This window comes from Solea solea, chromosome 10 (genome assembly GCF_958295425.1).
Source record: "Solea solea chromosome 10, fSolSol10.1, whole genome shotgun sequence".
Lineage (NCBI taxonomy): Eukaryota > Metazoa > Chordata > Actinopteri > Pleuronectiformes > Soleidae > Solea > Solea solea.
In genome coordinates, this window is record NC_081143.1 from 11,397,960 (window position 1) to 11,413,730 (window position 15,771).

Consider the following 15,771-nt stretch of genomic DNA (forward strand, 5'->3'; position numbering starts at 1 on the left):
ACATAGACCGGAAGCTCCAATTAACGCTGCGTTTGTGTGTGTATCTGCGTCATTACCTCGTTTATGAAACCCTAAAGTTTCAGAACAAACAGTTCAGCCACTGCTGAGAAAATAGGGTTTTATTGTTTTCCTGGGCTCTGCGAAGCGGATCGGCACTTCCCTATGCTGATGATGTCATCACTCCTCTCACCACCGTAGCGCCTCTTGGTGCGGGCACTAGTCCGGGCACATCCGGTTGCGTACATTCAACCGCAGAAGAAGAAGAACTACTCTGGTTGTAGCTGCTGAGATGCAGAGCATCCACCGTGCCAGAGGGGGAGCTGTGTATATGAGAGCTGGCCTATCTATTACGTCACTTCCAGGTACCTGGCCAATCACAGGACAGTGGGAAAGCTCTCGTTGGCTGGCCAATCACAACACAGTCCACGTTCTGGGGGTGTGATTTTGGTCTGAAACAGCGCGGCTGACGAGAGCGTCAGTGAGGAGATATTTTGATCGGCTCGTTAGCAGGGACTAGGAGGTTTTTAACCATGAAAACAAGTTAATATATGTAAGTAGACCTCCATAACTAACATATATGTGCTATACAAGCATTCGATGTCACCTTTAAAACTGAAACAGATGAGTTCAAATCATGTTTGAATCCATTGATATTTCTCTTTTTTAACCAACAGAAGTCAGCAGCCTCTCACAGGGTTGTGACAGCTCTCCGGTTCTATTCCCGGATGTTCGACCAACCACCCCCCGTAACCTTGTTTTTAAATTTCAATCCTCAGCCAAAGACATACGCACAACAGCCTATTTCTCAGAAATAGAAAACTTTGTGCATTGGTGTGACACTGACCATCTCGTTTTAAACGAAGCAGAAACCCAGGCTCACAGTCGTGTGTTGATGCAGCAGACTCACATCAGTCAGGTCTGCTCTTACAGGGGCCCTGGCGCTCACTTGGACAAAGCCTTCAGCCGGACGGTTCATGTTGAGAGCTTGTGCAGTCGTCTACATCAGAGACACTCAGAGTGTGTGGTGTGAGCCAGAGGATAATGTTTTTATTTTATCCAGCCGTACTAGAGAGCTTACCCAGATATGGGATGTCAGCATGGTGTGGTAACCTGACTAAAAACTAAGCTTTCTGGGTTGGTACATACTGCTATGACGGTGATGGGGAAGACAAAGCCCCTGTCCCTTCAGACTATCTGTTCTTTGGCAGGTTCAGAGGACAGTGATTGACCCATTACATGTCCTCCACAAAGAGTATGAGCTTTTACCATGGAGCAGATGTTACAGTCCCCCCGCTGGAAACTTAACTGTTTTAAAAACCCATATTTGACTTTTAAATAACACTGCTTGAGGCCATGGAGATTGTGCAATAGACTCATGGTGCTTCTCATGGTACTATTATCATTATTTTAGTATTTATTTTGAGAATCGGGTGCATGCAATATTTGTAAAGTATATATATGCTCTTATATGTATATCAGTGAAGGCATTATTATGTACAAATCGAGTCCAAGACAGTGGGGACAATGAAAGTATATCGTATCGTATCATTGGTATTTTTCTTCAACATGATCCTGTGTTCCTTCGTCCTTTCACTGCTTGGTCCATGAAAAGACAATAATGTAGGCGAGATAATGAGAAGGTAATACACCAATGTTTGAATGCAGCTACAAAGGTGCAAAATGCAAAACTGAGTGCCAGCATTGTAAAAGAAATCAAGATCGACAGGAAAACAGGCATGTGTCTTTAAATAGGCATCACATTTATAACTCGACCAGGAGAGGAATTCATTAATTTAGTGTCCACTGGTTTATCCTTGACATAAGGGTCGTGCGAAGCTGGAGCTAATCCCAGCTGTACAGGGCGAAAGGCAAAAGGCACACACGGAGAGGTCTTTGGTCAGACTGGGCCGAGAAACTAGGGAAAGGGATTAAGCTGGGATGTCAGTGATCTGGGCTGAATTTAGCCTCGAGTCTGGTGTATTATTGTCAGAGGTTTGATCAAAAGTTTTGTCTGTGACATTGAGTACGTTTGTTGAGTGATTGATGAGTGGCTCATGTATTTGTGATACCTCTATCAATACATCTTCCATTCAGCTGACTTTAATGCAGGCAATAACAGTAAGTAAGTAAACAATAATAAGTTTGCAGATCAGATCGGTGATTTCACAAAACACGTTCTCTTACAGCTGCAGTAGGAAAACTCATGTTCCAGTTTTCCCTCGTGTGATCGGTCACTGGACTGAACAAAGATCGACATCAAACGTCCCACAGGAAACATGAAGAAAATCTTCCACTTTTTTTTATCGATGACAATATGAATAAAATGTTGGTCTTACCATTCAAAGTCATGAGCTCGGCAAATACACGACTCTGCAGAGAGGATTCTGGAGTAGTCTTTTCCCAGCATGCAGTGGTTCCCGGGCCTGCGCTTCATGTAAATCTGTTTCTGACCCATCACGCATGGCTCACCCTGCGTTAACAACACACTCCGTCAGTGATAGTTCAGTATTTAGCAGAAAAGACTTGTATTCCTTTTTTTTTTTTTTTACCTGGTTGTGCAGGTGCCACGTCTGATAGTCGTCCTCGGTGCATCGCCTGTTGAAGAGGGACTTGTAGTCAATCTTGATGAGCTGCCATTCAGAGCGGTGGCTGAAGTGGCCAAAAAAGCTGCAGAGGCAAACAGCAAAAAGGTTACAATAATTCCCATCCAACAATGCAACCTTGACTGACATTCACCCATTCACTCACACTTTCATACAGTGCATTTTCTATCACATCTATTCACACAGCCGTCAGGAGCAATGTGGGGTTAAGTGTCTTGCCCAAGGACCACATCAGCATGTAGACTAACAGAGCTGGGAATCTAACCCACAGCCCTCGAGTTGAAAGACGACTCACTCTGACACTGAGCTACCGTCGCCCTCTTTGGTGTTTTACGTCAGCTGGCATCCATAATGTTGCGTTGCCCAAACGTCTTTATGTATCTGATTCTGTTGAGGTTTTTGAAGTGCAAATTGTTTGTGTTTTGTAGGCATTTGTATCCTAAGGAAGAGTAAATGTACATGTATACTTATTTCTTTACAAAGACAATACAGCAGCTGATTCCACGTTTGCAGATAGTTTCATTCATTACATCATTAGAATTTAAATGTACCCATGCTTAACTAACTATTTACAACAAATCATCAGGGCTGTCCTTCCACACACTGAATGTGTATTTCAGTATTATTACTTGTACATTGTTAATCAAAAATGTGAGTTCAAAAGTTAAATATGGGAGAGATAATTACTACGTTCATATATTTATTTATTTATTTGTATATAACAATATATATATTCAGGGGTCAAAATGTATCAAATCAAGTTGTAATGAATTATTTCTGTGTGTTTGTTTTATTAATAAATTCATTTATACAATTGATTGTGAACTATACATAGTTCCATATCAAAACAAAAACGTTTATTTTAAATTCCGTAAAACGTTCTTACTTGACTGGCCCCAACTGACCAAGCTAAATGCTCACCGGCATCAGGATCATTTAGGTTTGACACCCCAGGATATATTGATTTTAATATAACTGACTTTAAAAATGTGCTTTCACCACCATCATTATAATGGAATCAGACTTATTTAATATTCCAAAAGATTGGGCAGCAAAAAAACTAACACAATTATCTTTAACAAGTGCAGTATCTTTCCACCCATGTTGTTCTATACATTGAAGAGCACAGGGCAGAGTCTGTAAATTCTAGACACAGAGGGGGGGGGGAAGTGCTGCGTTGCTTGCTACTGTGCAGACGAGATCAATAGGATGAGTTGTACTTCATCAGTGAGTTGGTGGTTATAAAGTCTATCGCTGGTGCTTGTGGTTTGTTCTCCCATCAGTGTCTGACAGTGATTAACATACTTAGCATACAACACCAGCTTTGAATGGAAAGAGTTATCCTTGACCACCTGCCTCATTGTAGCATGATACGATGAAATGCCATGAATTAAATACCTTCTCTGAAAGACTAACCCAAAGTTAGACTACATACATGTTTTAGCGTGCAGCACATGATCACATTTCAAATGTGGTTTGGTCACCACTAATGTGGCCTCTTAGACTAGTCTAAGACAATGTCTAGACCAGGATAAAGAAAACATATTCCTCAATAACAAGGAATGTACCTATCTGATCAGTAGCTGCCTTCAAATCTAACCTAAAGTGTGGACATTCTCTGGAGTTTGTCACTCATCAACATTGGCTAAAGATTTTTCTCACTCCAACTCCCTAGACGGATCAAATCCGAGTGAGCTCATGTGACAATGCAGTTGCAGAACCTCCAACAGTGAAAAGGTGAGTGCCTCATCTCCTGCCCGCTTAAGCTATAGACTCCAACCCCTCGCCCTGGATCCTCTGGAGATTCTCTTGCTGTTGTAAACACATCTCGCAAAAGCAATTTCCTTGCTACTTTCCTCATAAGTGAACATCATTTGAACCTGGAGAATGTCACGAGTCAACTATGCAGACATTATCAGACATTACTATTTGTAAAAAAAAAAGCAGTAAGTCATGTTGTGGGCTGCTTCTTTGGTCCTTTATGGGAGCGGAATATTTGCATTACATTTTTGAAATGGATAGTTACGGCTTGGTGGTAAATGCACAAGCACAAATGTCTCATCAACAGTGTAGTTGTTTAAAGCGTATCTAAATCCCTTCTTCTTGAAAAATGCCAAGAAGTGGACTGAGAGCTGAGTGAGGGAGAATGGGGGAGTACTGCAATTTGTTTGGTCTGGTAGTGAAATCTGTCAAACGATGTGATATAATCTCAATTCTAATCTTACACCACACTTCCAATGGTGGAGAGACAAAAGGCAACAAAGCAACAGCTCTGGCAAATATAAAAGGGGGAGGAGTCTGGCACAAGAAGACAAAAGGGGGAGGAGTCTGGGACAACAAATACAGTGATGAGTGTACCAGTGACGGGAGGGTTGTGGAATCTAGTGTTTGAACAGAGAGGGCAGTGGATATACTGTTTTTATCACAACATGTAAAATGGATCAACAAATTACATACCTGAAAAAAAATAATTTCACTTGTGGTTTAACTTTAATTAAATTACTGCCTAAAAAACAGTTAAATACTGTTCAGTTTAAATACTATTAACTCATTGCATTAAGTTGAAATTTGTAGCTCCTTATTTAATTTTAAAATAAAGTAAATGAAAAAGTTACAGTGCCTTTTTGCTCTTCTTTTTTTTTTTTTACAATGTAGGGGTGAAGTTACACTTTAAACAACGTATTAAATATTCCCCCAGAAAGACAAAAATCAACACTTTTAAGCATGTCTGGACGTTTTTTTCTGGACTTACGTCATGATTTGGTTCTCGGCTCCAGCCTCCACCAAGACTCCGTCCACGAACAACGGCACGGTTGAGAAGCCGTATTGGGTCCACTGCCGGCCCTCGTCGAAGCTCACCCTGTGTGTGAATGTCAAGAGTGTATTCACCATCATGAAGCCAGCAACAGCACAGAGGCAGACGCTCGGTATCAGAGGCTGATCATACGGGAGGATTTGGGTCGGGACTGGCTCATCTCTCGACAGACGGGGTCTCAGAGTCTCTGTGCAATTAGTGCCTACAGCTTTGGGTAAATATCAAAAAGGTGGAACATTCAAACGGGTATTTGAGAGACTGTCTGGTTATGAAAACTGATTTCAACAACAAGGAGTACCTGAGTGTGACATGTTTGAAACACCAAAAAAAACACTCCTCTACACCCACAGCCTTATCTAAAAGCACTTGCCACAGGGAAAAAAAGCATTGACATGAACCTATTATGAGTTGTGTTTGACTTTACACTGGCTGAGAGAGCAACACTGATGTTCAGTGGCTGTAGAGATACACAGGCTCTTCTCCACTTCCTCTCCCACCATGCTTAAATTGGTTGGGAGACAAATAACCCAGCAGGACACACTTGACTGCCTCTAAAACTAATTTCAAAATGGTTGCAAAAATGACTGGCGAACAGATCTGGTCTCACTTGGATTAACCCGCACTCAGGCAAAACACAGGCAACCGATTTGGCAAGAGGACAGCTACGTGTTAATGACAACGCTGAAAGTGTGTGAGTGGGTATGTGGGTGGATGTTTGCAGAGGCTGCTGTTGGTGAATGATAAGTGGCTTGAAAACCCAAAACATAATTCTCAAATTAGATTGCTCGTGAGTTTTTTTCCCCAACAAGATTCAACAAGTCCACATGAACTTCACATCAGCAATAATCTGCATCTATACTAACACAATATATATATTATGTGACTATTATTATGTGAAAGACTGTTCAGACCTGGTATTATGGTGTGTTACCTGGGGGGAACCCAGCTAAGTCTGCCAGCTATTTGATTTTGCTCTGCAGACATGTCTGGCAAGGACGCTGCTTTGGCCAAGCACAGAATTTCTTTAAAAAAAAAAAAGGAATAAATGTTAAACAGGTCTTTTCCCCTGGCACACTAGAGGTGATGACGACAGAGGAGCGACGTCTAGCAACTTTCTGTTGACAAGTTTTTCGTTTCTCTGCATACAGCATCTGGATCATTAGTCTGGATTGTTGCAGATCCAAATGCGAACAGAGGCATTTTGATCTACATCTATTCGTTACGCCTCTTGGACGTGGGAAGTGACTGCACCGTTTGGAAGGGGGGGGGTCTCGTACTCCATCTCAATCTTAAATGAGATTGAGTAAGCATTTGTAGTTGCAATTTCTGAGGTCAGGGAGGTTCTTTCATCTTTCTAACAATGGCGAGCCCAAACTACGATTGCATCCATGCTTTTTTGACTTCTCAACTCTGTAGTGATGTCACTCCCAGTTTTGACTTCTGAGTTCCAACACAAAGGGAACGCAGCATGAACTCTCGTCCCTCCTGAGTGATCCAATTACGTGCAAGTTGTGCTAACTTCAGGTCTAAAATCCTTCACAATCTGGCCTGAATGTGTCCTTATATGAAACCACATTTGGACCTGGTTTGAGGACATGTGTGGTCACATTTGTAGCCACTGTCACAATAATATTATTACACGGACACAAAATGGGAATATGTGCCTGATTGGAATAAGAATGCTTCACACAAAGAAGCCAATCTGAATAGTCTGGTCCAATATGGCAAAGCTAAATGGTCTGTATTTATATAGCGCTCAAAAGCGCGAAGCCACAGTTTTGCCATTCATCCGTTCACACTCATACTTTTATACTACAGTACTACTAGTGGAGCTGGGAATCGAAACCCACAACTTTCCACAACTTTGAAAGATGACTCACTCTACCATGGTGTTACCATTGCCACATTCAGAAAGAAATTTCATTTCCAGTCGAGGGAGGCGGTTTATGTTTATGTGAAAACAATCATGACTTCCTGGTTCAGGTTATGACATGTCTGCCCTATGTACAGTAAATGTGATATATTACCACTTTTGATATTACTGGAAATTGAAAGAAACATGGCAGGAGCAAAAAAAAACAGGCCGGGACCCTTCTCAGCTTTTCTAACAGAGACCTTAAAAGAATTCTGGATTGTACGGCAGTAAATTAAATGTGCTAAGATGGATGTAAATGTCCTCCTGCCCTCTCTCCCTGTTTATCAAAGCAGGCGCAGCATGAACTGCTGAGGTCTGTAGCTTCATTACTGAGAACAGAAGAAGCAAAAGCATTGCTTGAAGAAAATGATGTAGGTCTATATTTGGGGAAAAAAAGGGACTAATAAACAGAAATGAAAGTCAGAGATGTAAGAGAGGAGGGGGGGAAGAAATCGATGATGCACGGTGAGGAGAAATATCTGAGTGCAAGCAGCAACAATGGAGTTTGTTTACAATACAGGCAAAAGTCAAAAGTTCTTCTACTGCAGTTTCCAGGCAATCGGGCAACTCTGCACATGTCTGAATCGTTATTTGTTTTAATGTCCACATAAACAAGGGAGCCACAATTTCAAAATGTTCTTTTTTAGATATGTATTTAGTTTTGTCTACCATCAATGGATAAGATAGTGAAGCATCAATGGGGGGAAGTTACACAGCAAAGGATCACAGGTGGAATCAACCCGGGGTCAATGCGATGGGCGCAGTGAAATTTCCTAGATTTTCTCATTAAAAATATAATTTGGACATAACATCAGTGTGGAATTAAGGCTGCTGAGGCCGTGTCTGATCTCATGTGGTCACAGGAGATGCATCCAAGAAGGATTTTAATGTCAGGTGTGAACAGTAATAGTTCTCATTCTGTCCACATGCAATTAGATCCCTGAGGATTGTGTTAATACCGGGCCTAAACTGCACTGTTTCCCTGCTTTATGTGAGTTTTATTTGAGTTTTTAATCACTGATGGGCCTGTCTGATGTACATGTTGTATAAGAGGAAACGCTGGGGTAACGGTCCAGTGCATGGCTTTTTTTCCCCTCATTCTGTTCCTTTTTTTGGCTAGGAAGAACATCCCTTTTTTTCCGCTTCTTCTTCTTCCAAACTGTTCAGGCTGCAAACATTGGCACCTAATACTTCTTCCTGATGCGTCTTTTATATGTATGATCTCATTTGTGCCTTTTGTTGAATATGTTAATGAGGCTGCAGCTGTGGAAAACTGTGTTTCCTCTCATCCAGACTAATTGCAGCCCTGGAGTTTTCCTACTAAGGAAGACTTTTCAAGACTCCAAAACGCCTTTTTTTTTCGGACGGCCGGTGTATCAGAAGCAGAGTTATGCATTTTAAAAGCAGAACAGTTGTGTAGATGTAGCCTCTAAGTGGTTCTAGTGGCACATACAGTATAATATAAACAGCAAATGCTTAGTTTTATCATACTTTATAATCAACCTGATATCTAGGTGTAGGAAACTAGAGACAGAAAGGTGTGAATGGTTGTTTGTTTTGCCTCTGAATGTTGGCCCTGTGATAAAACTGCAGACTTTACCTGTGTTACATAATTCTGCCACTCGCCCAAAATGAGCTGGGATTAGCTGCAGCTCCAGACGCCCTTTGTGAGCTCAGTAAAGAGACAGTTTCCAAAAGTACGTACCACAAGTGTCTGGTTGGCACAGATGGCTGCTTCACAGCCACAAGGGCTCCACCGTTGTCCAGGAACCACACATTGTGCTCCTCTTCAAAAATCTGTACAGACACAAAAACGACAACAACATGTTTAACATATTGAAAGAGGCAACACTTGAAACTTTACCACCGGATCTAGAAGAACTCGTAAAACTAAAATACTAATGAAAATAGTTTCATTAGAAACTCACAGGTAATAATGTCCTCACTAAGTTGAGCCTTTAATTAAATTTCTGTGTTGAAATGTGTGGAATTAATTACTAAGTGGAAAAAAAAAGGTGAATAATTAAAACATTGCTCCTGTCAAACATAATTGTTTGCAGCAATCCCACAAATCAAAATTACAATAATCCCATACAAATCACGTCCAGTTACAGTAGGGTTTTCACTGAAAGACTCAAAGTTCATGTTAATTTGCAACACTTCTGACTAGAGCTGATAAAACAGGAATTGGCAGCTGGTCATTTCACTTTCACAGAATATGGCAAATCTTTTGGCCAGCAACAGGAAACCATCTTTTTTTTTCTTCCCTTTTTGAAATCAAGTTGGAAACTGTTACAGAAAGCACGCTGACTTTGTGCGGAGTTGTGTAGCGATTGGCTTTTCACCAGACACTTCACAGGAACATCAAGTGTTAGCGTAATGGACTTCACAATGGCTCGGTTCCATCTGGATGAAATCAGGACTTCAGTATGTGTGACAGTGATCCAGGAAAACACAACACCGGAAACTGAAGCAGCCCTTTATCACGGATACCAGTCAATGTATATACATTATAATATGCATTATCAAAACAGGCCGCGTTTTAGTGTTTTTTTAAAATTATGTGCCAATTTTTGTCAATGTGAATATATATATATATATATATATATGTATATATTATATATTTTTTTATTTTGCTGTTGTGTCAGCAGTCGACTTTCGTACCAAAGCCAGTAGCTGCTACAACACTTCTGTGTATAAGACTATCAGTTGCCTGGATCTGTGTGTGAGTCTCGGTGTGAAGCTCACCTGTCTCCAGCTATTGCCAGCATCAGATGAGACGAACATGCCGACATTGTTGTATGAGAGCTCGGCGCCGATATTTCCTACAGTATAGGAACAGAAACATGAGAACGAATGTGTGATACACGTAAAGAAACAAAATACACCTCTGCATTATTCAGGCAACACAAAGTGAGAGGTGAGAGGATGGGCTCCTCCTTCGCTCCAGCAGTTTTCAGTTTAGCGGCATCAAACAACAATCTCCTGTGACTGCGGCGCAGAGTGAACAACCTTCTTCTTCTTCTCCTTGTGTCGATCTACTCCACTATCTTGGCCGCAGCTCAGTCAATAGGCAAGTGTGTGATCTGGATGCTGTTTGCCATGTTGCTGAGATGATCTCTGCACCAGCTGATGTCTTAAAAGGCGCAGCAGGCAAAGAGAAGCATGGTGCCAAGAGCGGAGGCTTGGTCAGCGAGAAACACACACACACACACACACACAGTGAGACTTTAAAGACACGCATGGCAGCAGGGATGCATGTGTTGATTCCACATTCTCACACACCAAAGAGACAACAAAGAGCTCCAGAGACAAAGTCGCACACTGCCAAGTTGCTTGACATGAAACAGGTGTGTGTTTGTGTGTGATTGAAAGGAAAAGACGAGGCTGAGGAGCGGCTCCAAGAATCTGTGATACAGAAAGGCTTTAGTGAGAGGGCAACAGAAGAATCACACTGCTACATCAACTTGTCTTTTTAAATAAACTGTTTCAAAAATACTTAAAGGGATAGTTCACGTGTTTCAAGTGCAGTAAATACTGAGACACAAATCAAAGCTGACTGCACTGTGTGCACATGAGACCGACAGAGTCAAAGTGGTCCATAAGCAAAAGACTCACTTCTTCTTCTTCTGGTTCACTTGATCTCTGAAAAGTTTCAGCTGCATACGCAGGTTTGATTTGAATGTGATAATATATGTTATCACTGCAGCATTGTGCAAAAATGAAAATCATCTTTGATGGGAGTAAAACTGAAAAGACAGCACAAAGGAAGCAAAAACAATCAAAGGCAGGAGCGGTTGGTTTACGGAGCCCCAGACATGACATGGGAAAGAGTGACAGATTTTTCCTAATCCCCAAATTGCATGGGAGGAAACCAGAGAATCCAGGGAAAACTCACACTCATGGGGAGAAATAGGTATAATGTGCACAAAAAATGAACAATATTAAAAACATTCTCATGAATAAGTAAAACGAGCGAAGAGGGCTGAAGCTTCGGGATGGACAGAGATAGTGGGATTGAGTTTTATTTTAGGCTGTGTATGAGTTACAAAGATATTCTCAAAAGGCTGGCATGACAAGGAACCATTATTAGTGAGATGCATTGAATCAGAATATTACTTTACAGGTAGCAACGCATGAGTGCTCCCACAGCAGAGGATACAAATCCTGTCGAGGAAAATTACCTTGGCCTTGACCTAAAAAAACAAAAAAAACAAGTAAAACTTTACTTTTTCTCTCCAGGTAATTAATGTTATTAATTTCGTGCACACATTATACCTTTTTCGTGGCAAACGAATATGTATTTCATTGCCACAAATCCGTTTTTTTCCACCATGTCATGTCTGGGGCTCTGTAGATGGTAACGGAATCAAAAAAGAAAAAAAAAAGAAATAAATACAAAAGAGCAGAAACACAAGAAATGGGAACCAAACAAAGCAGAATGACTTAACAGCAGCTAACAGTGGAGCACAGAAACCAAATGCATTATGGAGCCAGGGATAACTGAACACAGGTGAAACTAACAAGACACAATTACAGCGGAGCGGAAAACAGAGGAGATGAGATGCACGAGGCACAACATCACATCACGCCGCACACAGACATTGTTGATCCACTGCTGCCTCCATCTGTAATTTCAAATGTGTTATTGTGTGAATTCAGTGTTTGAAATCATTTGTGTAAATTGCCTTAAGTTACACAAACACGCCAAACAAGGCAGCAGTAGACCAGCACCTCCTGTGTGCCTAAAAGCTTAAAATTGCTGATTTTGTCTATGGGCTTTGGTGCAGTGGTCTAATAGAGAGAGAGATATTTTTATTAGGGGAGAATTTATACAGAGCTAAAAATCAGTTTTTGTTGTTTTTTTTTGCTGCGTGTCTGTCTTTTGCAGGTTGTTGGGTGACGTGGCTCCCACAGCACAACCAGTGCTGACTGTGTGTCAGTACTAACAACAACTGCACCTAAAAAAAACAAAAAAAAACCCACTAGAGCTGCGTTTCATTTATATCAGAACTTAGACGTCAGAGCTGGCTGATGTCACCCCTGACTTCACGGCATTCCAGAGAGAAGTTGGAAGAAGAATACAGACACCAGGCTGAATATTGTTAGCAATACCAGACAGAAACAACCTGTATGCGATATTTGGGGGCACACCAACAGCTTAGGAACATGTCTAAGAACAAAAATTAAACACCTCTGTGTACAACTGATTGTGAAGCAAATGCGACAGAAAAAGTGTCAGTGTCCGTATGGAGGCAGCCATCTCGGAAACATCCGACTACAAATGGAAACCTGCATTGTTCCTAGACTTGAATGCATTTTGTCTCTTAAAAGAGCAAAAAGAAAGAAAAGAAAGGTTATAGAAGAGTGGAGATGTGAGATGTGTGGGGTTTTTCATAGGGCGGTGGTGTTGACCATAAACAACTTCTGGCGTTTCTGACTCACCTGTGGCAACAATGATTCCGGGCGCTGAGCTCTTGGTGGAGATGGTTCCTGACAGGTAAGGGTTCTCTGACATTTGCAGTTGGAGGTGAAGTGAACAGAAAGGCTGGGAGAGACAGATTTAACAATTGAAGTGAAAACAAAGAAGTACACTGCATTTCCACCCGCAAACAAACGGCATGAGGACATTCCTTTCAGAGGAACAGCAAAGACCCACTCCTTTCATTCACATTGGGTCATATTAGGTGTAAATATGATAAACATGTCTTTTATTCTCACCATGCATCAGTTTATTAAATTAACGACCAAGGAACAGCAGAGGGAAACAGTCATTTTGAACATGTCAAAACAACATCGTTGAATACAGAGAAAAATGTATGAAAAAAAGATTCATTAGTCTCCCAAAGAGAGCCAACTGTGCCTCCGTACGTCTGGCTAATTGCTCTTAATCTGTCATTAATATGAAGAGCAATGGAATTTGCATTAAAGTATGATGAAGCCAAGTCTCCAAGGCAAACACGCAAACAGAAGACAATTACATTTGTTCATGGAGCGGGGGGGTAAAAAGTCTTTCTTTCATCTTTGCAGCAGACAGCATGTCATTGATGTAAGGACGTCAAGGGTGGTGGAACCAAAAGGAATCTGCAGCAGTAATTAAAATGTCTCATGAATGCACACTCACAGGGAACCTGTGAGCCACAAGGCATGAGTCTAGGCAAAAAAAGAATCACACTGTCTCAAACAGGACTCCAACTAGTTAGTGTAAGTCACAGGGAGGCTGTTTAATGAGGAAATTACACATATTTGTCTGTTGCCAACATAACCAAACACACACACACACACACACACACACACACATTATTAGCCTTAATCACAACTGACACTGCAAATAAAAAAAAACAATATTAGGAATAAAAAGACTATACATGAGACCCACATGTGCGTGTTAACTGTAAACTGTTTTAATTAAAGTGCCTCAGAAACAATAAAGTATAATCTATGGTCTGGTGTCCATAGATAGGCTACATAACAAACATCCTAAATTGTTAATTATGTTGTTTCAACTTGTGATTTTGATTTGAAATTAATTAATTGGTCCGCTCTTTTGCCAATTTGATTATTGTACAAGCATCTCAAATGTAACACCTGCTTAGGCACAGCCATTTATAAATAAAGGCACAAACCAATTCTATAGTCATTAATACATGTTTGCAATTTGTCTGCCGATAAGACCAAACACTCACTGTGTTTCCATTATATTAACTTTGAATATGCACTAAATAAATCAGTAGCCTGACCAAATGTCCGTGCCTGATAGAGGTGGATTAACTGATCATTTATTTGACAATGACAGCAACCGTGTGTAATTCCCTGAGGCAAAAAACTTACAAAAAGTCTCTATAAAGTGCTAAAAGATTGCTGCAAGACGGTCTTCATTCACTTGATTCTATCACAATGGGACAGACAAAAGTCCTCAATGATTTATTGTGAGTGTGACTCAGAGTCTGAGTCTGTGAGGGTGGATATTGAGATTGGGCCCATGGGTGTATGAGAAACATGGTGAAATCTATGAAGGAGAACCGGCTCCTGCTGTAATATAAAGCAGTGTTTCCCAACCTCTCTATGTGGGGAACCACTCTGAATATCTGATGAATTCACTATATCTCCCTCATGTGGAGAACAAAGTGGCATAAAATGGATGGATGTAACTGTGACACCCACTAATGTGTGGTCACATGTGGGGTATTATTACTTTATTTCTATTTTATTTCTCTGCCATCTGTTTTTTTTTTTTTTTTTCAAACAGCACAATAACACGATCGATAGTTTTCTGTTTTGGGGGTACAAACCTGCTGTGCACTTCCGGAACAGTGGGGGGCAGTGTGGCCTTCATTGTATTCGGGGAGCCGAACATCACGTCTCTGTCTCTCTTTGTTTGTGCTGTTTATCCGGTTCGTTTTACATGCTTTAGCTAGGTTTAGCTAGCTACATTATACTTGTCCTGTGCAGTATTGATCTTATGCAAGTTGTACACTGTTCGAGTTAAGTTGCTTGATGTAACTCATCGTATGTTTCACGGTGACAAAAACATACAAGGAATATTAATGGGTTAAAGTGCATAAGTGCATATATAAGAAAAGTGAAGCTAAAATGCATTGTAATTTAAAGTTGTGTGTTGATAGTAAGGCAAATTTCATAAGTTTAGTTATGTGGGTCCCGACCCACACTTTGGAAACCACTGAGGTAAATGGAGAATTAAGTTAACTGGATCACAACATTGTGTGAAAATAGACACATGATAACATTTCTGTTAGTGGTTACAAAAGTCTTTTGGGTCACAATTGTTTGCCATCTTTAAAAAGTGGGTCACCTTATAGAATGTTTGGGAAACATTGCTCTAAATTATATACATGGGGCCTTTAAAACTTTAAAAAACATAATCAAAATAGAAAAAAAACAATAATTGTAATAATTTACATAAACACACACACTATTTAAACTCGTTTTGATTATATATCATCTTACCAGTATGCAGTGGATGTCGTTCCCATCCAGGTCAGAAGTCGGGGCCTGCAGGAGCCTCCAGTTCCGACCTTTGTTGTAGGTGATGTAGGTCTTCACCTGGTTGTCTTCCCTCTTGTTAGCGATTAGCATGCCTTTAATTCCAGCCACCTGATGGACATAAAAGGTTTGGATCTAATCTGTTTTCATCTTAACTCTCCCATAACACTTCACTTTCTCAGTTGCAGATGAAAAAGCACACCTAGCGTCCTCATCAAAGAGGGCATTTTATGTATTGAGGCAGCAATTTTCGCAACAGCAGTTAAATGGAAATGGTGTGCTTATCCTTTTTTTGCTGTGTCTGACACTCTGGCATCCGACACCATCAGCAGAGTTTGCTGCATTTTCCTACACTGTGGTGTCAAGTGCGATTTGGTATTACTGTGTTTTGTTACGTGGTTCAGCACATCTAGTTGGTGCAAAAACATTGATCA

At 40.8% G+C, this 15,771-nt stretch overlaps 1 protein-coding gene across 2 annotated transcripts in view; it reads right to left on the reverse strand.

Moving 5' to 3' along the window:
* Positions 1 to 15,771, reverse strand: part of sorcs3a (sortilin related VPS10 domain containing receptor 3a) — a 265,119-nt gene that overhangs the window by 36,667 nt on the left and 212,681 nt on the right. For both annotated transcript variants that reach the window (XM_058641383.1, XM_058641384.1), the window contains exons 10-16: positions 15,302 to 15,448; positions 12,779 to 12,881; positions 10,082 to 10,158; positions 9,039 to 9,130; positions 5,356 to 5,463; positions 2,550 to 2,667; positions 2,337 to 2,470 (exon numbers count right to left, since the gene is read on the reverse strand). In XM_058641383.1, coding sequence (XP_058497366.1) covers positions 2,337 to 2,470; positions 2,550 to 2,667; positions 5,356 to 5,463; positions 9,039 to 9,130; positions 10,082 to 10,158; positions 12,779 to 12,881; positions 15,302 to 15,448 — 779 coding nt within the window. The remainder of the gene's footprint in view (positions 1 to 2,336; positions 2,471 to 2,549; positions 2,668 to 5,355; positions 5,464 to 9,038; positions 9,131 to 10,081; positions 10,159 to 12,778; positions 12,882 to 15,301; positions 15,449 to 15,771) is intronic.